The sequence below is a fragment of the Fusarium pseudograminearum genome, chromosome 1, assembly GCF_000303195.2.
Source record: "Fusarium pseudograminearum CS3096 chromosome 1, whole genome shotgun sequence".
NCBI classification, from domain to species: Eukaryota; Fungi; Ascomycota; class Sordariomycetes; order Hypocreales; family Nectriaceae; genus Fusarium; species Fusarium pseudograminearum.
The window spans coordinates 4,248,911-4,272,363 of NC_031951.1; the positions used below are offsets into that span (position 1 = coordinate 4,248,911).

The 23,453-nt window shown below is 50.8% G+C and overlaps 6 protein-coding genes across 6 annotated transcripts, besides 6 other annotated features; 4 read left to right on the forward strand and 2 right to left on the reverse strand.

Moving 5' to 3' along the window:
* Positions 1–40: a repeat region.
* A 397-nt stretch (positions 41–437) lies between these two features.
* On the reverse strand, positions 438–6,256 carry FPSE_03348 (uncharacterized protein; the record flags this gene model as incomplete). The annotated part of the gene is made up of 2 exons (XM_009256467.1): positions 438–5,717; positions 5,768–6,256. 2 exons carry the CDS (start codon positions 6,254–6,256, stop codon positions 438–440), a joined length of 5,769 nt encoding a protein of 1,922 aa, XP_009254742.1.
* Positions 6,257–6,658: 402 nt separating this feature from the next.
* Positions 6,659–6,703: a microsatellite.
* Positions 6,704–8,725: 2,022 nt separating this feature from the next.
* Positions 8,726–8,747: a microsatellite.
* An 87-nt stretch (positions 8,748–8,834) lies between these two features.
* Positions 8,835–8,860: a microsatellite.
* A 2,287-nt stretch (positions 8,861–11,147) lies between these two features.
* Positions 11,148–12,530, forward strand: FPSE_03349 (uncharacterized protein; the record flags this gene model as incomplete). Its single annotated transcript, XM_009256468.1, has 5 exons — positions 11,148–11,304; positions 11,365–11,452; positions 11,510–11,896; positions 12,030–12,398; positions 12,446–12,530. 5 exons carry the CDS (start codon positions 11,148–11,150, stop codon positions 12,528–12,530), a joined length of 1,086 nt encoding a protein of 361 aa, XP_009254743.1.
* Positions 12,531–12,641: 111 nt separating this feature from the next.
* Positions 12,642–12,682: a microsatellite.
* A 329-nt stretch (positions 12,683–13,011) lies between these two features.
* FPSE_03350 (uncharacterized protein) lies at positions 13,012–14,900 on the forward strand (the record flags this gene model as incomplete). The annotated part of the gene is made up of 3 exons (XM_009256469.1): positions 13,012–13,222; positions 13,328–14,555; positions 14,609–14,900. The coding sequence occupies 3 exons, from the start codon at positions 13,012–13,014 to the stop codon at positions 14,898–14,900; spliced, it is 1,731 nt and encodes a 576-aa protein (XP_009254744.1).
* A 1,507-nt stretch (positions 14,901–16,407) lies between these two features.
* Positions 16,408–17,004, forward strand: FPSE_03351 (uncharacterized protein; the record flags this gene model as incomplete). The annotated part of the gene is made up of 3 exons (XM_009256470.1): positions 16,408–16,455; positions 16,518–16,756; positions 16,950–17,004. The coding sequence occupies 3 exons, from the start codon at positions 16,408–16,410 to the stop codon at positions 17,002–17,004; spliced, it is 342 nt and encodes a 113-aa protein (XP_009254745.1).
* Positions 17,005–17,363: 359 nt separating this feature from the next.
* On the reverse strand, positions 17,364–19,963 carry FPSE_03352 (uncharacterized protein; the record flags this gene model as incomplete). The annotated part of the gene is made up of 3 exons (XM_009256471.1): positions 17,364–17,488; positions 17,543–19,711; positions 19,768–19,963. The coding sequence occupies 3 exons, from the start codon at positions 19,961–19,963 to the stop codon at positions 17,364–17,366; spliced, it is 2,490 nt and encodes an 829-aa protein (XP_009254746.1).
* Positions 17,982–18,048: a microsatellite.
* Positions 19,964–21,046: 1,083 nt separating the features above from the next.
* FPSE_03353 (uncharacterized protein) lies at positions 21,047–21,858 on the forward strand (the record flags this gene model as incomplete). The annotated part of the gene is made up of 2 exons (XM_009256472.1): positions 21,047–21,736; positions 21,787–21,858. The coding sequence occupies 2 exons, from the start codon at positions 21,047–21,049 to the stop codon at positions 21,856–21,858; spliced, it is 762 nt and encodes a 253-aa protein (XP_009254747.1).
* Positions 21,859–23,453: the final 1,595 nt, after the last annotated feature.

Genomic DNA, 23,453 nt, shown 5'->3' on the forward strand with positions numbered 1-23,453 from the left:
TTTTTTTTTTTTTTTTTTTTTTTTTGCTTTTCTTTCTTTTCATTTCCCCCATCTCTAATTCCATAGTTCGCTTCTCATGTTTATATGGCTCAGGGTCCCAAGGAGTGTCGGGACAACTAGGGCGAGGGGGAGGAGGCTCCAGTTTCTTTCACTGCGGAAAACTTGAAGCATCCTACGTTCAGTCTGTTCGCCGGATGGCATCTCCCATTGCACATAGGCACATATATGCCCAATGCTGCTCGTGTGCCACGCCGCCATCCTCAGTGCAACTTGACTCCGTCTCCGCTCAAACGCCACGCTGCATTTCGTAGATACAAAGAAAAATCGAGATGAAACAAAAAAAAAAAGAATCGAGATAAAAAAAAGAATGCTACAAAACAGCTTCCCGCATACAGTAAACCGATGGCTTTCTAGTTTCGCCCAACTACGGAGTAATGTTATTTCCCGACCGGTCTTGGTGTTGCTTCCTCATCTTCACCGCAACCACCATCTCTCGCAACGGTCGGGGGGCGGGGCGTTGCATCTACGCTGCCAGTTCCATCCTTGTCGGTTTTGGGTGTGATATCCTCAACTTTCATTTCCGAATCCGGAGGTGTACTTGCTGTAGGTTCGGCGACAATCTCACCATCGAGGATTCCCGCTTCCATCTCCTTCGACGGTGTTGTCACAACTTGGGTTACAGCTTCAGGCGTGCTCTCTGAGCCCACCGTCAAACTGTCGTGGCTGTTTGCCCGCATCATCTCAATGCCAAGCTTGGAGCTGGGTAGACTGGCTTTGCTCAGCATTTGCTGGCTATTGCGACCATGATGTTCATGATGCTTCTCTCGACTACCTCCCAGCTCTTCGTCCTCGTCATCGGCTGATTCAGTGCCTTCCAACGTTCTTTGCTCAGACCCTTCTCGCTTCCCTTTCACCTTGTCATTGCCCCGGGTGCGGTGTTCCATCTGGGCTGGGGCGGACTGCTGAGCCACAAGTTGGGGAATCGCCTTTTTTGTAGGCTCGTGGGTATCGTTATTTTCAGTAATATTCAAGCCCCCTTCATCCCATTCGTTTGTGCCCTTTCGGCTTACGGCGACTGGTAGTTCTTCAGTCGTTACCGACTCCGAATCACCAAACAAAGACGACGTAATCGAATCTTCACGACTCGACATCATCGCGGCTCCCAAGCGACCAGCAAAGATGGACGAGCCCGATGTAGGACTGTCTTCAAGGCGAGAATTAGCCTTGCGAATTCCCAATGGGACCGGCCGTGGCATACCCGATGAATGTCCTGGTGACTCAGGTCGCCATCTGCACAAGCCTTGTAGGACCTCAGTGAGCTTCGAGGAACTGATTGGCTTCTCGATCAGCGAGTCGAAGTAATGCGGTGCCTGGAGCTCCTTCAAGTAAGCCGTGATAGCCACGATGGGAGTGTGAGAATTGGCATTCTTGGTCTCGCGGATCATCCGTGCTACGTCAGCACCGTTGATCTGAGGAAGCTGATATTCGAGAAAAATGACATCAAACTTGATTTCACTCATAGAATACCGAACAGCTTCGGATCCGTTCGGTACAGAAATAGTTCGACATCTCAGTTTCTCAAGCAGTTTTTCCATGACCATGCGAGATACTGGATGGTCCTCACATATCAGTACGTCCAACGGCCGGAAAGTAGGTCCTTCGTCAAAAGCAATCTGCGAAAGTCGTCTTGAGCTCTGCCTGCGCCTCTGCACTCGGAGAAGGGCGTTATGCTTCTCGCCTTCGTTATCTGACGAAGATGGAGACATATCAAATACTTGACTTCTCCTGTTCCGATGATGATGCATTATGTCAGAAGCAACAGGGCTGCCATCTTGAGACTGTGAGCCCACAGTGAGTGACCTGGAGCGTCCTGCAGATGAATTGCTCGACTGTCTTGGGGTCGTTGTGGTCTTTTGGGGAGACAAGGACAAAGGGGGTGGCGCTGCGCTGCGAGTCTGCACAGGAGACGATGCCCCAACTGTGGTGGCGGCCTTTTGCAGACTCGGTGGCACCTTGGGTATCTCAAAGGCTGAACTTGGCTGCAGAGTCGCAGCGGTTGATTGATGCGACAGACTGGACGAGTTACTCGATGCCTTCCGTCGACCTTCGGCTCCTTGCCCGGCAACAAATGACACAAGTAGTGGTGACGAAGGCTGAGAGGCCCGGTTAGGGGACGCGCTTACATGGCCAAAACCAGAGGGCGACTGTGCTCGGTTCGTCGCTTTGGCATTGGAAATAGTTCGAGAAACGGGGTTGGACAGGACAGGACTGCCTTCGAGAGATGGCCCTGGTGATACAGCGCTACTCACTGCTCCAGGGCTGGTAGAGGTTCCTTTACTCTGCGCAGCCAGCGCCTCAGCTCTCAACTTTTGGATCACGTCCTTATTGGCCTTTTCCAGCACAGGGAGATTTTTGAACGAGAAGGAGCCAAAATCATCCATCGCGACGGGCTCGCTCAGACGTCTTGATTTCAGATCACGGACGTGAGGTGGGATATGCAATGGCATGAGCTTCCGATTGATAGAATTGACCTGCGACCGAACTCGAGAAAGAGCATCGTGTGGTCGCTCGGCATATTCAGAACCTGCTGCGGAAGATTGAGGGGACGCCTGGTCTTCCATTTCCTCAGCAAACGACTGCAGGACTGCTCCTCTAGCATCAAAATATTCTGTGTCTTCGGGGTTTTCGGGCTGTGGCACAAACTGAGCCTCGTCCTCCAAAAGTGTGTCCCAATTGACATCCTGAAACCAAGGGTGGCTGCGAATTTCGTCACCTCCAGATGGGAACTTATCATCCTGGTTGGAGCCTAGCCTCTGATGAGGCTCCATGCACAGTAGCTTGTTGATCAAATCTTTGGCCTCCTCGGATATCGGTTCACATTCATTCTCATCTGGCCATTGGATCTTCCGTGCGAGAATATTTTCAAAAACATGCTCGGCCTCATCAGCGTGGAAGGGAGGGATTCCGTAGAGGAATTCGAAGAGGATGCAGCCAACAGACCACCAATCGCTTGTCTCATCTTGCTTGTCGCCCTTGATAGTTTCAGGAGCCAGATAGTCTGGTGTTCCTACAAAACGTCGGTTGGTATCCTCGGGATTGAAGAGGGCCATCGGGGGAGGCATCATATTGGAAAGTGGTAGAGAGTTTCTGGCATGGCTGTCCATACTCATCCTTGAACCAACACTCATGGGCAGATCTGGTGAGCCCTGTGTAATCGCTTCCTCGTCCAGCGGTGACTTGATACTGTTGGCTTGAGATGTCAACTCAGCGTCATTCAGGGAAAAATTGGTGACCATGCGGGCCAGCGTTTCGCTACCGCCACTGTCACTTCGGTGAGTGCCTGATATTCGGCGAGGTTCCTGACCAAGGCTGAAATAAGACGGCTGGGCTAAACTGCCAACCTCTGGAGTCATTTGAGGCGTCTGGCTGGGAGACTGGGTATGACCATGCAGATCAAGAGATGCTGATCTCGAAGATGCAATAGATGCAGATCGGGCAAATGGGCCTTGCTTGAGTAGGTCTGGTGTTCCATCCGAGATCTCGCTGTTCAATGCGCGCTTCTGTCGGCCAACTAATCCCAATCGCGAGAGGCCAAAATCAGTAAGCTTCAGATGGCCCTTTTGATCAATAAGCAGGTTGTCTGGTTTCAAATCGCGGTGGATAATGCCGCGACTGTGAAGATGTTCGACTCCCAAAACAACCTCACCGAGATACTTCTTTACCCATTCCTCGGGAAGCCCTCCAAGAACCTTGATGAGAGAAGCGCAGTCACCGCCGTTGAGGTACTCCATCACAAGGTAGAGATAATCTTTGCTTGAGAACGTCCAGTAGAGCTTGGCGACAAAATCGCTTTCTCCTTGCCACATCATGATGGCGCGCTCCGCCTTGACGTTGCCGACTTGGTTCTTGGCCACCATGTCAGCTTTTTTGAGGACTTTGATTGCAAAGTACTCTCCTGTGGACTTTTTCTTTGATAAATAGACACTGCCGAAAGCACCCTTGCTGATAGGCTTGATGATCTCGAAATCTTTGATCGAAGGCTGAGTTGGCCGTTGTTGTGGAGGAGCTTGGTTGGCTCCCAGGCGAGGGGAGGGTGGCGGCTTCATGACAAAGTCAGATATGGCTGCTGACGACTGTCTACGATGGTGCCTGTGGCTGTGGGCAGCAGGAGAACTGAAATCACTACCGGGAAGCATGGGCGATGCTTCGGGAGACACCACACCCTCCTGGGACATCGGGAACCCTCTAGCTTTGATCCGTAAGGGGGAAGATGGTTGCCCTGGGCGGGAAGGCGACTCCTGGCGGTGAGGAGATGAAGTACCGGGCAAGATCAAACTTCTTCGGTGACGTCTCCTTGTGCTGGCAGCACGTCGGAGGTCGCCGAATTCTGAGATGGGCGATTCGGTCCTGGGGGCATTGCGGGACGTAACTGAAGACGATCTGAAGCTGCCTTCGCTATCCAGGAAATCGCCTTCCATGTAGATGGAGTCTCTACGGCTATCACGAGCTTGGAATCCTAGATTACTCTGTCCGCCAAAGTGCGATCGGGGTGTCGGACACTCCTTTGGACTGCTAGATCTAGTAGAAGCCACGAAGGAGGTCGGTCGAGATCGGTCTCGGTTCTCGGACAAACTCATTTGGCGAAGAGCGGTAGCCAATACGGATGGACTGTTGAGAGGCCCTGCCAAGCTTTCGCTGTCTCGTTGCTCGACTTGCTGAGGCTCGGGCGCCAACGGTTCTGCAGGAATATCTTCATCTGCTTCGACAGCCTCGTCGCATGAATCGCACTGCTCATAATCGGAGTGCAGCCTGCCTTCTTCAGTTGAATCAGTCAGCTCGCCATTAGCTATACGAGCTGCCTTCCTCAGCGCCTCGTCAATGCAGTCCTGAACAAGGCATGCGAGCTCGATACGAATACGTTCGGCATATTCAATAATCTTCCTGTGGCGAAAAACGGCATCGACTTTGGTTCTGGCAACCTTTTCCGTATCAGCACACAGCAGAGCCAAGCCTTGTTCTTGCTCCAGGGTGTTCGTACTTGGCGACTGCCATTGTAGAACCTGTGATATGCGTGATTCAGACTGCGGCGATTGCGTTCTAAATTCGCCGTTGTTTTGTTGTGTTGTAGACTCCTTTATAGCAGGAGTACTGACCTCGATGGCAGTGTCACAAAGATCCATCAGCAACTCCACGATTCGAGCTTGTGGTCGACGAATAGCGAACGAGCGTGCCCTAGTATGCCCAAATCCTCCAGAACGTTCCCGAGATCGGGGTAATGAGCTGCCAGGGGATGACTGTGTTGATGGCGGTGGTCCAATTGGTAAGCCCTTGTACTCAGCAACGGGTACAGGGGTTTGATCACCGGCTAGAGACCGGCTCTTACGGGCCTCTAGGGCATCAAGGACCTTGACGATCGAATGTCGATGCTCAGCGAGGTTTTCTTGGGCCATCTGGACATCCATCTCAGCCCGATGTTCTTGAAGACATAGATCAGTGTGTTTCTCAAACCACCAGCGGGGAATTTGGCGCTCGCAAATCCGGCAGAGAACAGGTGGTGGAGGTTCTAGTTGTTCAGGGTCGTCGAGACCGCTCTCGGCAAGTTGGGTCAGATAGCTTGCCAACACTTCAGCACCGGAGCCCAGCGAATCGACAATGACGTTAGGTAGGTCGATCTTGATCTCTCGTGGAGCAACCCAGGGACGGATCATCCACATTGTCTGCGAAGAAGATCAGCACTGCGGATAAAGGTAACGTTCGAAAATCTTACATGGCTCTCACCACCCGAAACACTGTCGTAGACCATAATTCCTTGAGCTTCGAGGTCCACAACATGGAACGGCTGGTCTTCGGGATCGTGTTCAAGTTCGACAATAGGTAATAGCTTCGAAAGGGGTCCCAGTTGGACTGTAAATCGTACTCGATGACTTCGAGAATCATCCTTCTTCATAGATTCGACAACTTCGGTAAAGACGTTCTTGTTGTCGCTGACTATCAATTCTGAGATATGTGCGCCATTGACAGTCTCAAACTGGGTGCCCACGACGTCAGTCCAGGAGGGACTGACCCATTTAATAGTTCCATCAAAATTGAGGTCGACGATTGTATTGAGGGTCTGTTCAGCGGCTTCGCGAAGCTCCTCACGTTCTTCCCTGATGTCCTGACTCAAGGACCTCTCCATAGCAGATGTTTGTTGTGCCCTCAAAGAGGTAACCGCTGGGGGCGCCAATGTGGCGCCGGACGGAGAGTCCATGGGCATTTCGAAGGTGAGAACCACTCAGACCAGAGACGGGTGAAGTAATCGATGTTTCGTAGATATCGTCGAATCGTGATATAATGGGCCGGTGCCGGGGGGGAGAGTAGCTGGGGACTCTAGCGGAAGCACAAGTGGGGAGACTCGGGGTCTGGCAAGGGCGCCAGAACTATAGACCCGCGAGACTCGGAGACATGACTGAGGGTTCGACAGCGAGGAGGATCTCAGGCTGACGCTGTGTAAGTCGTGGGTATAAGCCGTGGAAAGGAGTCGAGATCAGACGGCCCTGAAGCCTAGAAGCCCAACGTTGACTTGACTTGTACGAGCGAGATTTGAGGTGCAGCCGAACAAGCCAACCGTGATGGTACCGGACCGTGCCTTGACCGTGACCGTAGGTACCTGCTCGGTCGAAGCGAGGCGAGGCAAGACGAAACGATGCGAGGTGAGGTGAGGATTATCGAGTCGAATTGGCAGCACGGTTGATGGATCTTGTTCTTGCTCTTGTCCTTGAGACTGGTAGAACAGGGTGCAAGAATCGCCGTTAAGGGAAGAAGGACAAAGTTTGGCCCAGGTGAGCCACGGCGTCTTTGGGGCTATCGTGAAGGCGCGTTCTTCTCATGATACAATAAGCGGGGGAAGGCACTGTTTGGCCAATCACCACCCACCATCTCCGGGAATCAAGCTCCTAGAGGGGATGGACCCCATGTACCTACGGAAGCTACGTGCGGGCGGGCAGCCACCTGCTAAGGTAACTTAGAGCGCGGGCACAGTTGGTGCCCGCTTCCATCGACGCCTCTACCTTTTCCTAGACGCCTTGAGGAGCTTTCAGGTATTGTTTCTGAACCCTGTTGATATCGGTCGAGGAAATGAATGTTCCCCTTCTTCTTCGTTCTATTGTCCATACTGAATCGGTTCACTATAGTTCGCTATGTTCGCCAAAACTCGAATTATGCACGACGCGAGTGATTTTCTATTGTCCCATGTTTCAGCCAAAAGATGCATGGGATGGAACCATGTTCACGTCACTAGGAGCCGGCCCCTCTCTGCGTACCTAGGTATGTTACCTGAGTAGCGTACCTGAGGGGGTGGTGCCGGAAAAGAATGCGCAATGCTCCTGTAAAAGAAGAAACGACCTGGTATCAACTGTACCCTATAGACATACATATTTCACTTGACAAGACATGAGTCATTGTACGAAAGCTGACTGTTTGTTGTCTCTGGAAAAGACAAGACACGTCTGCTCTGAATTCCTGGTGTCCTCAAAGGTAGATCTGATCCGCTGCACGAGTCTACAGTATCTGCTACCTACATGCCTTACCTTATGGAAAAGTACTAAGTATGTGGGTAGGTGACAATAGAAGCCAGGATGATAAATGGGTGGAGGGAGGGAGGATTGGTTGGTTTGGCTTCCGAGCTGTTATCTGTCTTGTGAATAGGCTCTTCTCTAGTTTCGCTTTTCATGGATTCCAATGATTCAATAGCCCCCCTTTACAACCATGCCCTTACTTTATTGCTTTCCCATCCAATCTAGTTTGCTATGTTAGAAAACAGGGCTGCGTGGATGAGGCTTATGGACTGAGTACGACTGAGAAAAGGCATTGATCCCCTCCCCCACGTGCCATGTCTTGACCGAGTTGTCAAATCAATTGTCTGCACGATACCTTATTGCCTAGAGGGAGGTAGATCGAGATTCTATCCTAAACCATCATTTGCTTTAGTAGAGGTAACGACGGCTCTTGACTGTATGTGCCGTTGAAAGTAGAAGAGTTGGAGAAGGAAAACTCTCCTTCGTCAGGTGCCTCTCCAGGGCTGCAGCACAAGCACCAGACTAGAGAGAGTGTACTGTAGAAACTGATGATCTCAGCCTGCTGTGGTCACATCCCCAAATCTCATCAACCAATCGATGTCGTTTGATGTACGAGACGCAACTGTCTCACCCGACCTGGAGGGGGCGCAGACAGTGATGCAGGTGTAGAGAGGCGAATTTATTATCAATGTAACTTGCATCCTGTGCCTCGGTAATCAAATTGCCATGGATTGGAACGAGCATGAAGGCTACAGCACAACGGGCGTCGCGGAAACGGGCCGGGTTCGATGAAGCATTGACAGGTTGCAGTGGAAAAGGGCAAAGCAAAGCATTTGGCTAAGGTACACAGACATAACGGTTTATGCTAGGTACCTAGTTGCTGTGTTGACATTGTTTGCCAAGCCCTGACTCTCTGTATGCGATTTTAGATACATGGCTTTTTTTCTTGCTCTCACTCCATGAAAGCATTGAAATATGATCATTCTTGTCTATCTGCTCACCCTCAGCAAACCATTCCTCAGACCTGTTCCGAGTTGTATTCACCTCTGTGGGTTAGGAGGTATACAGTCTGTCGCATTGTGTGATGCCTGTTTGCATGTCTAGTGTCGCAATGAGTTATGGTTTGTTGGGGGTCATAAGTGTCAAGTCTATTGCTTGGTCACAATTACCCATCCATCCATCCATCCATCCTGTGTCCATGGGGAACAGCATGATGAATAGCACAGATCACATTAGCCTGCAACCTTTAGGTACTCTATGCATCCGCCAGGACTTGGCTGCTTTGTTTTGCTTCGCTTTGCTTTCCTCGTCTAAGCGAGTCACGCTGTTGTTGCTGATTTGCTATTCACTCTGTTTTTATCTCAACATGAGCTCCGGGGCAACGGCCTTATCTCACACTGCCCTACATGATTCACTGCAGTGGTGACATGATTTTTGTATCGGCTGTACCGCGAATTAATTTAGTTGGTATTTGATATTCTCCTCTCACCCTATTAGTAACTTGTCAGTTTAGTATGATCCTATAGGCTCGTTTGTTCGTCTAATAATTCGATCGAGTGTTTCTGCAAGGTAGGCACTCAAGCGTCCAGCTTGCCCCCTGGCCAGTGGTGGTGGTGTATCGACCGCTTCATCCGACGCAATGACTGAAAAGTATGTACCTATTTCTCACTCTCGGGGGCTGCAGAAATACGGTTCTTGCATTCGAATCAACTGCCGGTGTCTAGCTTTTCTCTTGTTTCTTTTTTTGCAACGCTAGCTACTTCGGCTGGAGTCTTAGGTTTAATCTACGTACCTACCTACCCAGGTATGGACTGTACCATATGGAATTTGCTGTTGCCATGCGTGGTAGACAAGAACATAAATGTTTATATGCACTGTAAAGCACATGTTTTCGTTTTGCACTTCACATGGACGCCCGTAAAGGATAATCAAGGATAAACATATCAAGATACATGAGGCGGTATCATTCAGGATGCCCACTTCGAAAGTGAGGCCTTTGGACCACCGCTATCTCGGAAGTCCAGGCTTACGCAGTTCTGCCGTCCTACACAACCTTTGCAACCCCTTTGTATGCTTGAGTGATTGTGCCATCGCCTTCGCTGAACCTGATCAGCTATTGGCCTCAGCCAATCTGATTTTACAGTAAGCTCATACATATTTGGAAATGTTTCTAGTCACAACGGTCATTCGCGTCAGTGCCACCTTTATCTGAGGCAAATGGATGACGGAATCCTGAGGGCCTCGTTTGTCATTGATATGCTTGAATATGCTAGATGTTTCACTCTCTAACCCTTGAAGATGAAGATTTCGTGACAAAGCAAGTAGCATCCATCGTCAAGAGTGTCTCAGCTTCTAGTCATTGTCTCAAGCCTTCTCGTTAGCATGTATACTGTAGCAACACCCAAACATAGGTAGCTAGATGTCTCCATAAATAGCCGAGAAATCCTCCATCTTTGCAATGTAACAACAACATTGACACTCGACTGTTTATAAATATCATTTCACTACTATTGGAGGGGGGGCATGGGTCGGGTGATAAGACAGGATAGAAAAGAGACAGATCTGTAGCGGTCAGTTTATTCGACATCTGCCTACAGAGTAGGTCCAGGTTATTTGACAGTGATAGGAGTAGCTGATATGAAAGACAATATCCGGGTGACAGCCGATCTAAAGACCCGAACGACCGCATCGGGGTTCGATTAGGAGGATCTAGGCGGAGAATGTGGGGCCGTCCACTATCAAATCATCAAAGTTGGCTCTCATTTCTCTCGTGGTTTGCGGTCATGAGCACTAACGACTGGGTCAAGAATTTGATTTCAAGATTCGAGGTGGTCTGAATGATGAGAAACCACATATTTATTTCTTACGGTTGTCTCACTTACTAGAAATACAGTTCTTGTTTCTTCCGACGTTAAGCAATGATAGTGGCTGACCAAGAAATTGACTTGGAAGAGCAAGTGAGCTTTCAACTCGAGCGTTCAATGGTCATGACCCAACAACTCACCATTCCGAGCCACTGCAGCCTCAGCTTACTTATGCACCTAGCGCAGTATCTTACTGGTTTTCCTTTGCATTCGCTATGATTTATTTATTAAAAAAAAGTACATTATGCCTAGATAGATCGAGCGACATGATTCGACCGTAACGACTCATACATGGTCGTCTAGAGTCCTGACTAATCCATTGAGGATTTGAGTTGCCCCGGTTCTAGAATTGCGCCCTTCAAACATTCCCGTCTTACGAAGCATCCAGCCTCCGGCTTGTTCCTGCAATTATCTCAAATCATTGCCTCCAGCAAACCACTTATCCATACCTAAACCTAGACCAGCGGCTGTGCACTGCGCTGCGCTAGTTTAACGCGTCCTGTACAAATTCTCTTGAATTACCTACGAAGAAAGTGACGACACTCGCAGCTTCAACATGTCCCGTTTCTAAGAGCGGCACGCTAAGCTTCGTGACTTGACTTTTCCATATCATCATTATACATATTTTTGCTTTCATCCGCCAGGAAGCTTCATACCTGCTGACCTATCTTGTGCCCAGCCATCATAGCACTGATACAGATAGGTGTAGGGCAAGCAGTCAGTCAGCATGTCTGTCTTCAACAATCACCTTGCGGGCGCAACTGAGCGCTCCTTCTCGTCATCGCTATCACCGGACCGAATCATCGCAAGCTCAGAGGACGATAACGCAGCAGCCCTCGACCCCGAAATCTACAAGAGCCTGGCTGACAAGAGAACAACGCGTGGTATGGACCCAAACCTGGGCCTTCAACACCTCCGTTCGCAATGCTAATCCGTGGTATCAGATGGAAACCCACCCAAGAAACGAGGTCCCAAGCCCAACAGCAAGCCGGCATTGACTCGTCGTCAAGAATTAAATCGTCAGGCCCAGCGGTACGTTCTCTAAACTTAAGTCAGACCTTATTTCTGACATGACACCTCGACTGCCAGAACCCACCGAGAGAGAAAAGAGCTCTACATCAAGGCCCTGGAAGATGAAGTCCTCCGCCTCAAAGAGGTTTTCAGTAACGTCTCCCTCGACAGGGAGAGACTAGCTGATGAGAACAAACGCTTACGGGACACCTTGGTACAAGCTGGGCTTCAACATAGCAGCCCGCATGTGGCGGGAAGCGCGACCAGTCGAGGCTTCGCCTCTAACAACACGGGATCTTCTCCTTTAACCTCACAATCCACTGCCCCGTCAGTTGGTTCACCCATGCACCTTCCTCCGGCCGTAAACCAAGGCTTCATGCCCGACCCGCAACAGCATGGTGTGCCCCAGCCTCTTTACCGTGGAAACCCCGAATTGGAACAGGCAGGCATTGATTTCGTTTTAACGTACGATAACTCCCACTCGAAACATACCCAGTGATCCTTCTATGCGATATGCCGCGAATGGCCTGCGCCATGGGTGAGCTTTGGCAAGGCGCTGTATCGATCAAGCCGGCTAACAGACGTTGATTGTGTGTAGTCTTGAGCGGCCCTGCATGACACATATCCAGTTCATGGTCGAGAGAGCTTCTGAGCCCGAGGGCGAGCCTTGTGGGCATGTCCTCATGGCATCCTGCCCGCCTGATCCATCCCCTGAGTCGCGGCCGGGCTTACCCTTTGGTAAAACACACATTCCTGTGGATGGCGAACCCAGCCAGAAGACGTGGGAGGTTCCCAAGGCAGACTTGGCCACCCTTTTGGATCTTAGCAAGAGCATCGACCTCGACGGCGAGGTAACTCCCATCATGTCATGGGGTATTCTCATGTCACATCCAAGAGCGAACGAGCTTGAGGCGGCAGACTTTCGAAAGTTGAGCGAAGATCTCATTCGGAAAGTGAGATGCTACGGGTAAGTAATCCTGCCAGCGTTGTTTCACTTGTACTAACGTACCAAAGCTTCGGTGCTGTAATGGAGGAGTTTGAGGTGCGCGACGCCATTGATAATGTATTCAGTGGTAAAGATAGTATGATGTACGAGTGAATGAAGTCGCATGCGTGTTGAATGCTGGGAGTTGCATTGTTTTTGCTTCGCTGAATGATCTGGGCAGTATTTAGGGATATCCACTGTTATCGCCCGACTGCATATATATTTAAAAAAAAGAAGAAGAAGAAGAAGAAGAAGAAGAAGAAAAACATCCTTTAACTTTCTCCAAATGCGCTCGAAAATAAGGTCATGATAGTTCTGTAGCCCATGTTTCTGTCAGGTTACCCTAGGCCGCCATTCAAATATGTGGCTGAGGCTGAGTGGCGGAAAGCGCACAATCGACTGCGCGGGGCTTGGTTTTTTTTCACGGCCCACTCCACCCCCACCACAAATTCATCGTGTATGTCTAAATTCTAGCATCGCCTGTGAAGCGAGAGGTTGATTGACGCATCCCCCGCCTCCGATCCCGACGCCGAATACCTTTGATTTCTACCCAAGCGCAATCAAACGCGCATAGAAATCATACAGATCCTTCAAAATGACGGACTCCCTCGATTACATCAAGATCTGCGAGAGCTGCCCCGCCGGTGACGGCTGGGGTCCCTCAGTCACTTCAGAGACTACCCTCAACGGCGTGCCCTATGCGCCCTTCTCCAAGGGAGACAAGCTGGGACGCATGGCCGACTGGACCGCTGAGGGCAAGGACAGAGATCGTGGTGGACGGGCACAGTACAACAGAAACTTCCGAGGTAAGCTGCGCTATATTATATTGTTCTTTCTTTCCATCCCGAGAAGCAAATACCTTTTTGTATTGTCTTTGGTGGACTCTTGGCTTACTTGAATTTCCCATGCAGACCAACAAGTCTACGGCTCCAGCCACGCTATCACCTTCAACGCACCTCCCGCCGAGGACGAGTCCACCTTCTCCGTCGTTAGCAACGTACGAGATTCGACAAAGTCAAGATACGGTCGCGGCGCCGTCTTCACCCGTGGCCGTGGCCAGCGTGGAGGTCAGGCTGGTGCCCGAGGTGGAAGAACCACACTCCAGAGGGGCGGCGCCAACGCTGGTGGCCGACAGGGCTACGACCGAGGCGGCCGCAACAACGCTGGTCGTGGAGGTCGTCGCTTCGGCTGGAAGGACTATGACAAGCCTGCTCGCAACCGTGATGCCAGTATCAACGTCAAGGCTGAGTGGAAGTTGCTTGAGGAGATCGACTTTAACCGCTTGGCTAAGCTGAACCTCGACACCGACGAGGGTGAGGACATCGACGACTACGGTTTCCTGTACCCCTACGACCGCTCTTACGACAAGCAGCCCGTCAAGGGTGCCGAGAAGAAGCTCACCCCCATCGACCGCGCTGCATACAATGTCACCACCTCATCCGATCCTGTCATCCAGGAGCTTGCTGAGAAGGACGAGGCCACCATCTTCGCTACCGACAGCATTCTTTCCATGCTCATGTGCTCTCCTCGATCCGTCTATCCCTGGGATATTGTCATCTCTCGACAGGGCAACAAGATCTTCCTTGACAAGCGTGACAACGCTGCCCTTGACATGGTGACAGTTAACGAGAACGCTGCCGACGCTCCTCTCGATGCTGCTGATGGCAGCAAGGACACCATCAACCAGCCTAACGCCCTCGCCGAGGAGGCTACATACATCAACCACAACTTCACCAACCAAATCGTTGTTGAGAACGAATCCGCAAAGGTCAACATGGCCCACGGCAACCCCTTCTACAACTCGTCCGAGGATACCGACCCCCCTGCCAGCAAGGCTTACAAGTACCGACGTTTCGACCTGTCCACCAACGAGGAGGAGCCCGTTCACCTCATCGTCCGTACGGAAGTTGATGCTGTCCAGAAGAACGCTATCAGCGGCGAGGACCAGCACATCAGCATCCACGCCCTCAACGAGTTCGACAGCAAGGCTCAAGGAAGCGGTGGTGCTCTTGACTGGCGAAGCAAGCTCGTTACTCAGCGTGGTGCCGTTGTTGCTACCGAGATGAAGAACAACAGCTGCAAGCTTGCCCGATGGACAGTGCAGAGCATCCTCGCCAGTGCTGATGTCATGAAGCTTGGGTGAGTCTCTTTGCTGACAACGTATACTTATTTTAGCTAACCAATTTTCACAGTTTCGTTTCCCGTGTGACACCCCGCTCCAACGACAAGCACGTCGTCTTGGGCGTTATCGGCTGGAAGCCTCGTGATTTCGCCAACCAGATGAACTTGTCCCTTAACAACGGTTGGGGTATCGTTCGCACTATTGCCGACATGATCCTCAGCAGCAGCACCCAGAACGCCAAGTTCGTCCTTGTTAAGGACCCCAACAAGTCCATTCTTCGATTGTACGAGGTGCCCACCGGCAGCTTCGATGATGATGACGAGGAGGAGGTTGAGGAGCCCCAGGGCGAGGATGAGCAATAAAGCAGATAGACTCGAAGACAAGCATTTCGCGTTGTGCATATTTGGTAGTTTCAAGACCAGGGGCTGCGGGGTTAGAGGAACGAGATTTGCAGGTAGTCCCATGCTCTAATGATTTGAAGCAGTGGATGCAATTTCTATCGGATCCTGTTGTTCAAGGGTACTGTACTTGGTTGCAGTTGTGGGCTGGATTAAAAAGAATACTTGGTTTACTCGGTTATCCTGTGTTTCATCTCGGTGTTGAGTTGCAAAAGCAGCTAACATGCTGAACAAGTTGCTGGTGTTGATTTCGTGACGGTCCTGCGGTATATGCCCAGTATCCGATTGTGTTGAGACGATACAGCCATGGAGAAAACTAATCTGGGACCTTTCATGGGAGAAGACGAATAGTATAAATGGCGCCAATTGGTGTCGGCAGATGCCATGTTGAAACTTAAACCTACCAATGTGCTGAAGATTGAAGATTCGTGCCTTGACTTTAATTTTATTGTTGCATCCTTAAAATGGCTTGAGCTTTGGATCTATTATCTAGTAAGACGAGATTGGTTTGTTTAAGGTAAGAAATATTAGTTATACCATTTCCAACTTCTGAATTAAACACGACGTTGTTTCTAGGAAGCACGTGACCTTGATATATTTTGAACCCGCAGTTACCTATTCCTTCGCTGGAACAATCTGCCGAACAGGGGTGTGGCAGGAAACTTGGGGCTCAAGCTCGGGGTGTAAGAAAAAACAGCAGAGAAGCTGGGTTCAGCTCGTATTGCCTAACCGAAAATTATTTACTCATGGTACGGATATGTGTCTATCATATCATATCATATCGACATTTACAGTTCTTTCTTTTGCGACCCTGACGCCAGTCAGCAAGGATCTTCGAAGGTTGATGTTGCGGGACAGGAAGTGGTTCTTCTTCGGTAAGAACGGCACGGACGATCCGGGCGCAGTTTACGCGTGTATGTCAAGGCAAGAACTTGACATTGACTTGCAGCTAGTTGATACAGTTGTCGAGAACCTGGTCCATACGCTACCTTGAAAGATCGTGACGTTTTCCTCCTTGATTAAAAATAGCATCAATTAATTCATTGTCGATACCTGATTGCATGATCTATCTGGAGTATAGGTATGTAGGCACTTATCTGTCTACTGTAAACAGCAATGTCTTCCATTGAGTTGCCGTCTTACCGACCACCGAGGACGGACTCCCCGCAGAAAGACCCTTAGCGCAGGTAGGGTGCTTGTAGCTTTTTTGTAACATCCTTGGAAATCCCTTGATTGGGTGACTTGGCCTTGTGTGGCTGTTGCAGTCTAGCTTCATTGCCCGTGACCTCATTCTTCTACACAGGTACATAACATTTCGCGGGCGCAACACGCTTCCTCCACTCAACCAACACCTTTTCCTTCTTTTCTTCCCAGAACAGGCGGTTACTTCTCCTTCTTTCCTATAGAGGCATCCATCGCAACATTCGGCGCATCCCAATCGCATCATCAACAACTCTATCTTTTGATCACCATGTCTGCTCAAGATTACTACGGCGGCTACCCCCAGCAACCCCAACCTGTAGGCCACCCAGGCGCAATCATTCAAACTCAGTCGCAATTACTAACCGTTCTATTCAACAGTCCTACGGCCCTCCCCAAGGTCAATACGGCCCTCCCCAAGGCCAGTACGGGCCTCCCCAGGGACAGTACGGCCCCCCGCAAGGACAATACTATGGCCCTCCTCAAGGCCAAGCTCCTATGCAATATCAACAAGCTCCCCCTCAACAGAGTGGTGGAAAGGGCGGCGGCGGCGGTTGCCTAGCAGGTTGTCTGGCTGCTCTTTGCTGCTGCTGCGTTGCCGAAGAAGGATGTGAATGTTGGTAAGTTATTGACAATAGTCATTGGCGTCATCAGTGATGCTCGCTAGCACCAATTCAGCGTCACGCGCTGTCCACCTTGAAGTACCATACAAGTTGCTAACATGATGCCCTCTAGTATGGAATGTTGCGATTGTCTCTGCTAAGCGTCCAACACTGATCACCCTGGATACGATTTTTACGATACGTTTGATAGGTCCTACTCTGACAGAGTTGAGACCAAGTATGAGCCAAAAACAAACGACTCTTAATTTACTGAATTTGAAAATGCCGTCATGAACCCTGCTTATTGGATTCTGTATGTTTTGACACGGAAATGGATGGTGGATGAAAGAGCCCATAGTAGTAATGTCTGAACGGTCGATACTTCGCAAGGTTGGGTTGTCGGCTGTATGTGATTCACTGATGCATGAAAAAACTTATCACGAATTGACTGAAAGCACAATCGAGATGTTGATGAAAATCCAATTTATATGGATATAGAACAATGAATCATCTGTTTGAATCTGTACGCGAGCTGATTGCGTCGAATCGTATCTACTGTCAAGTTTTGTAAGTTGAACCCAACCAATGCGCTCAACTGTTGCTATAAAAAAAAGTTGTCCCAGGGTTACTGGTTAAGCTGAACGTAGTTGGCCGGGAACAGACCAGTATGGCCGTTAAATGAACCAAACCACCAATCCTCATCAGGGAACTCCAAGTTGGTAATTGTGGCGTCTTCAGGGAAGCTTAGTTCTACAGGCCATAGTTAGTAACGTTTCATGATCAATGTTCAACGTTTATTCTTACCGTTATCTTCCGCAGCCTCATAATCGTAAAGGGCAACGGCCGTATGGCCGGCATCTGCCTGAGCGGCGGGAGCCTGAGGCTCGGGTTCGGGCTCGGCCGCAGGGACAGGGGGAGGAGGTGGTGCCGCAGCGGAAGCCGGTTGCTCGGGCTCGTCGTCTGCGATCAACTCCACGTAGTTGCTAGGGAAGAGACCGGTGTCACCTCGGGAGTTGGTACCCATCCACCAATCCTCATCCACCATTTCGATGTTGGTGACAATGTCACCCTCGACCAATTCGATCTCGTTGTCCTCGGCCTTCTCGTAGTCGTACTGAATCACAGCACGGTAGCCGCCCTGAGCCTCATGAGCTGGTTCAGCAGCGCGTTGTTGAGGGGCAGGCGAAGGAGCGCGCTCAGGTTCAGGCTCGTACTGAGGCTCAGGGCTGGGCTCACGATCGAAAGCACCAGCGGCAGCAGCAACTCCAACGCCAGCAGCAGCTCCTACAGCAAGACCCGCAGCCGCACCACCTGCGAAGCGAGCGGTGGTAGAAACTTCCTTGTCATCAGCAAGTTCTGACTCCTTAGGCACATCGATTTGGCTAGGAGGGAGTGGGGGAGGAGCACGCTGCTCAGGAGGGGTTCCAACGTCAGGCTGAGGTCCACGGCTGACGGGAACAGCAACGCGAGGAGGTGAAGGAGATCGTCCTCGTTCCGCTGCTGTCTCGTATGTTGAGGGATCCTCCCGCTCGTCGTCTGACTGCTCGTCCTTGGGCATGGGTCGGTTGGGCAGACCAGGGAGAGCAAAGCCCCCAGAAGGTCGAGAATCGCCAGGAACTGGTGGCGGTGGTGAATCGTCGTCCTGAGCAGGACGGGCCGCAGGAGGGGGAGGTGCTCCACTGATAGGCACAGTGTCCTTGAACCGGTCTCGCAGAGCAGACACTCCCGATGGTGATGCTGGTGTCTCCCCTTGCTCACCCGTGTTCTCTCGGCTTATCTGTCCAGGAAGGCCTCTTCCATAGTCTCCAGTCTGAACAGGAGCCCAGCTCTTACCAGCGTATCCACTCTTCCACTCGTTTCCGCTCTTCTGAGGCTGGACAGGAGAAGCACTATCAGCCGGGGCCGGAGCGTTGTTGCTACCAACAGATTCTCCCCTCTCCCTGGCCTTTCGTTCAGCCCAGAGCTGGGCTGGAGTCTTTCCACCTTGGTCCGCGAACGTTCGGCTTGCGGCACCAACAGGGGCAGATTTCTCAGGAGCAGGAGCTCCAAAGCCCAGGCCACCAGGTGTGGGAGCCTTGGTACCTGAGAAGCTTGCTGCACCTCCGAATTTGTTGGCGACTTTGGGTTTGGGTAGCGATGTCATACGCTCAGATTGGGATGGCTGCGAGAAAGCAGACATACGCTGGGAGACGGGCCGTGGCTCGCCCTCCTCAGGTTCTTCGGAAGCGGCGGGCTTCTTTGCCTGTGCCCGGATTGCCGCAATGTCGACCTTTCCAACAGGCTCGTAAGAACCCTTCACAGGAGTCGGCCTGTCGTCCTTGTCCTTCTGAGCCTGAGCGCGAAGAGCAGCGATATCGACCTTGCCAACGGGTTGGTAGCCGCCCTTGACCACATCTCCAGGTGTCTCATCTCGGTTGGCAGGGGCGCTTCCACTGGTAGTCGCGGTCGGTTGCTTGCTGAGATCGGCAATGTTGACCTTTGTAGGCTTGTAAGCAGACTCGACTTTTTCAATCTGAGTCCTTGTGACAGGAGGAGCATCGGCACCCCAGCCATCCGAGTCCACGTTCTCGTCTCTCTTGGATCGAGCAGCGACAAGAGGGTTAGCTCGGCTGGATGTGGTGGGGGTAAAGACAGGCTTTGTCTTGACGGGAGGAGGAGCACTGGAACGAGGGCCTTCGGAACTACCGGCCGAGTACTTGGCGCCTGACGCATCGGCCACCTTTTGCATGATGGAGTCAACCTCAAGATCTCTATCGGAGCGAGCGGTAATCTGAACATGGTATCCGTGGAGGACCTTTGAAACTGCGGCGAGATGGCTGGTGAAGTAGCCCTTGGTTCGTTCGGGGACACCCTCTCCGCACCACGCGATCAGTATGCTCTTGGGGAGACCACTGTTGGGGTCCTTGACTCTGGCGAAAGCGAATTGGATTCGGCCTTCGCTGAAGTCCTCGATTAGGTCTGTAAGCTCGCCATCTGTTGTACTCGTTAGCATGTGGTCCTTTCAAGAGATACTGTCATGTCTCCCATACCGCCTGTGCTTTGGACCTTGAGAATGCTCTCCTTGGCAGCGCTGTCTTGGAAGGCACTCATAAGAGGGGCCTGGACTGAGAAGAGTGCCCAATGAGCATAGGTGGGAGAGCCGGAGGATGGCGGGGGACCGTTAACGACGCCATTGTAGCTGCTCTTGATGGACGGGCCGTTTATGGAGAGATTAAGGGACGCCATCTTGAGGGAGCTTTGAGAGATGACAATTCAACGTCAAGAAAGGAATGGGGAAGGAAGGAGAAGGAGAGACGAAGCTGACGAAGGTCAGGTTTGATGACGGGGGTTGGGGGGTGACGTTGACACCGTTGCTGTTCTTGCGGTAGCAGCTCCACAGGATATAAGTTCCGGAGGCGTAGCCGGAGATGGGTTTAGGCCTAAATACCTTGTATCGCCCAGTGTTAAGTTAGGTAAAGGAATTGCTGTGCGATGGTCTCGCCTCGTCTTGTCAGGGTTTAGGAGAAGCAGAAGTCACGTCGAGGATAGGTACTAGGTAAGTTAGAAGCTGAAAGCAAACCAGAAGACGGTGGGAGGTTTGGGTACAATAGAAAGTGGGTTACTTGGAGTGTGTGGCTGATGATGCAGGTAGCTTTCGTGTGCAGCCAGGCACCTAGAAAGCTTGGAGATGCCCAACTTTGGAGCGGTCTAGGATCTAGCTGGTCTACCGGTGGATTGAGCGGGGTTGAGCTGTGCTGTTCATGCTGTAGGTATGAGCTGTACTCTATCTCTACTGCACATCGTGTTCCCCTCCCCTCCACATGTCTGATCCAATGCTGTAGGTGGTAGCTTAGCAGGTACCTCCTTAGCACCAAGGTAGACTTTCCGCTTTGGTTATAGCGATGTGAGCTCCCAATCAGAGGTTAAATGTCAGCATGACAGATGCGAATTCATTTATTGAGTCGGATGCATCTATCCAGACTCCGGCAGCGGAGTAATGCCGTCGCTGTCTTCGCCGAGCCGACCGACAGCGAGCGACGGAAAATTGAATAGAAGCCAAACGAAATGACGCAACATTGGCCAATTTTCCATTTGCACCAACCAATTGCTGCCCCTCCCTGCTGTCCCTCTTCTACCAATATCACGATACCCCGCCAAACTTTGAGTGAGAGACGAACTTTGCCCCCCTCCAGTCGCGCGTGGATCTACGCCAATTTCTACCAACCATAGACTATACCAGCCTCAGAACTACTGTTTCTGTCACTCTTTTTTTCTTCCTTCTCCTTATCAGATCGAAACCCTGGCAGCCCCATTCAATAAACACCAGAAATGCCGACCATTACAGAAATCACCAGCATCCCCGAGTGGGAGCAGCTGCTCGGCTCTGTTCCCCCCACCACCCTCGTCATCGTATCGTTCCACGCTCCATGGGCTGCGCCATGCGCGCAAATGGCTACCGTCCTGTCGACACTCGCTTCCGAATACCCCGACACTGAGCCTCCTACCACTAAGTGGGTGTCTATCAACGCAGAGGAGCTGAGCGATCTCAGCGAGACCTACGATGTTACCGCGGTTCCCTTCCTCGTTCTTTTGAGGAACGGTCAGGTTGTTGAGACAGTCAGTGGCAGTAGTGCTGTCAAGGTGCGCACAGCGATCGAAACACAGGCGAAGCAGTCTGGTGAAAACGCCGCAGCCAGCGGCCCCAATGGTGTTGCTGCGAACGACGCTGTCGTCGAGGAGGAGCAGGACCCTGAGAAGAAGAAGGAGGAGCTTTTCAAGCGTCTCGGAGACCTTGTCAAGGCCGCGCCGGTCATGCTCTTCATGAAGGGCACGCCCAGCTCACCTCAGTGCGGTTTCTCCAGGCAGCTGGTTGGATTACTGCGAGACAACTCAGTCAAGTATGGATTCTTCAACATTCTTGCCGACGACGAGGTCCGACAGGGACTCAAAGAGTTTGCGGATTGGCCAACATACCCCCAACTTTGGATCAACGGCGAACTTGTTGGCGGTTTGGATATTGTAAGTTTTGTTGGATATAGCCACTTACACTCATGCTGACAAATCAACAGGTCAAGGAGGAGATGAGCAACGATGCCGAATTCCTTACTAAGTACAGCGTGAGCGCTCCTGCAGCGCCTTGAAGCGGAATATATGCAATGAGAATGATGCACGTTTTGTTTGAATGTGTGAATGTGGCCCTACGATCGGTTGTTGCTGTATGCTGTATTGCCTAGCCATTAGTAGAATCTGGCGCGTCCAATAACGATGTTTCGCGGCACGACTTCAAGCATACGATCCGGAGGGCGACCGACCAGAGGACGGCTTGTGAGCATACAGCCACGAGAATATTTGAAATTCTGGGGAGGGCTGGATGTTGGTGAGCAGGGATTGCTCAGGGAGATAGATAATGGTTATTCAAGCAGAGGCGATGAGGATTGAACATACCTCTCATACAAGTCTCGGCTCTCGAACCTCATCGACTATAAACATCGACGGATCGCTGGTTGAGTGGAATAGTTACCAGAGATATTGGAGGACAAGATTATTAAGAAGTGAAGAGAAAGCAATATAATGAGTCTATCGCATAGATCGCACCCTTCTTGCCCATGTCATTGGTTACTGATGTACCGTAATCTTGCATGTAAGTTAGCACGTTTGCTCTCTAGTGTTGTTATGGAATCTATGATCTGGATTGTTGGTAATCTAATGATCGGCATCGTCTGAGAGAAGATGTAGAGAAAAAGATTATTGGACAGACAATCATTCTGCTTAGAGTAGAGCGGCCCAATTCATAGAGTGAAAAAAAAGGGTGGAGTGACCATCAAATGACAAATGTCGGTGATAATCAAGCTCCAGCTCCGAAGTCCGAAATATCCAGAGGACGGAGAACTAGAATGAGTCACAGGTCAACAGGCTACTAAGACAGGCACCAAGGATTACACTGGGAATTTTCGGCTCCTGCAGCAGATGGTGGTTCGTTTGGTAGAGAAACTGGTGGTTTTTACGCCCGTTGAATGACAAGACTTAACGCCATTGACCACTATGACCATTCCGACAATGGAAATATAAGCTCTTTGAATGATAAGATACTTACTGAAATACAGACAGAGATGAGATTTTAACTCCTTGGATCTGTCCATAAGGGCGAGATGAAGAAGGGCGAAAAGCACATTTCCATCTCTTTATACATCAGCCCCGCCATGATATGGATGTATCTCGTCAAATCCAAATGCTTGTAGTAAAGAAAGAGTACGCATACATTGACTCAACTGCAGTGCCTGTATAGTAGGTACTACCTACATACCTTAGTAGGTAGGTCCCGTTACGGGTTAATAAGGCAGATGCTGACATCCAGACCACAAATTTGGACTTGGGTACGTTCAGTACTAGCTAGCCCTTTTTCTTTTCGCCTTTGACTCAAGGATCTTCTCTTTTCTCTCTATAATAGAATTAAGGCACTCGAAGGCTCCGAACCTCCTCTTCATTACTGCACCACACCTTTATTGTCAACCCTTCGGCTTCTCAGGTTCTTGTGGTTGGGAACGCCGTCCCTCGTCATCTGCTTTCTACCTAATATCTCTCTGCTGACTGAGCTTACGTCTATTACTGGGGATCCCCCGACCCCAAAACATCCAATTCCCGCCATTCTGCCTTACTATAGCCCTTTGCTTCTCTCTGTATTTTTCGCCTCTCGCTCCCCCCCTCCCCAATAGAGTCGCGCTTTTTCGCTACCCGC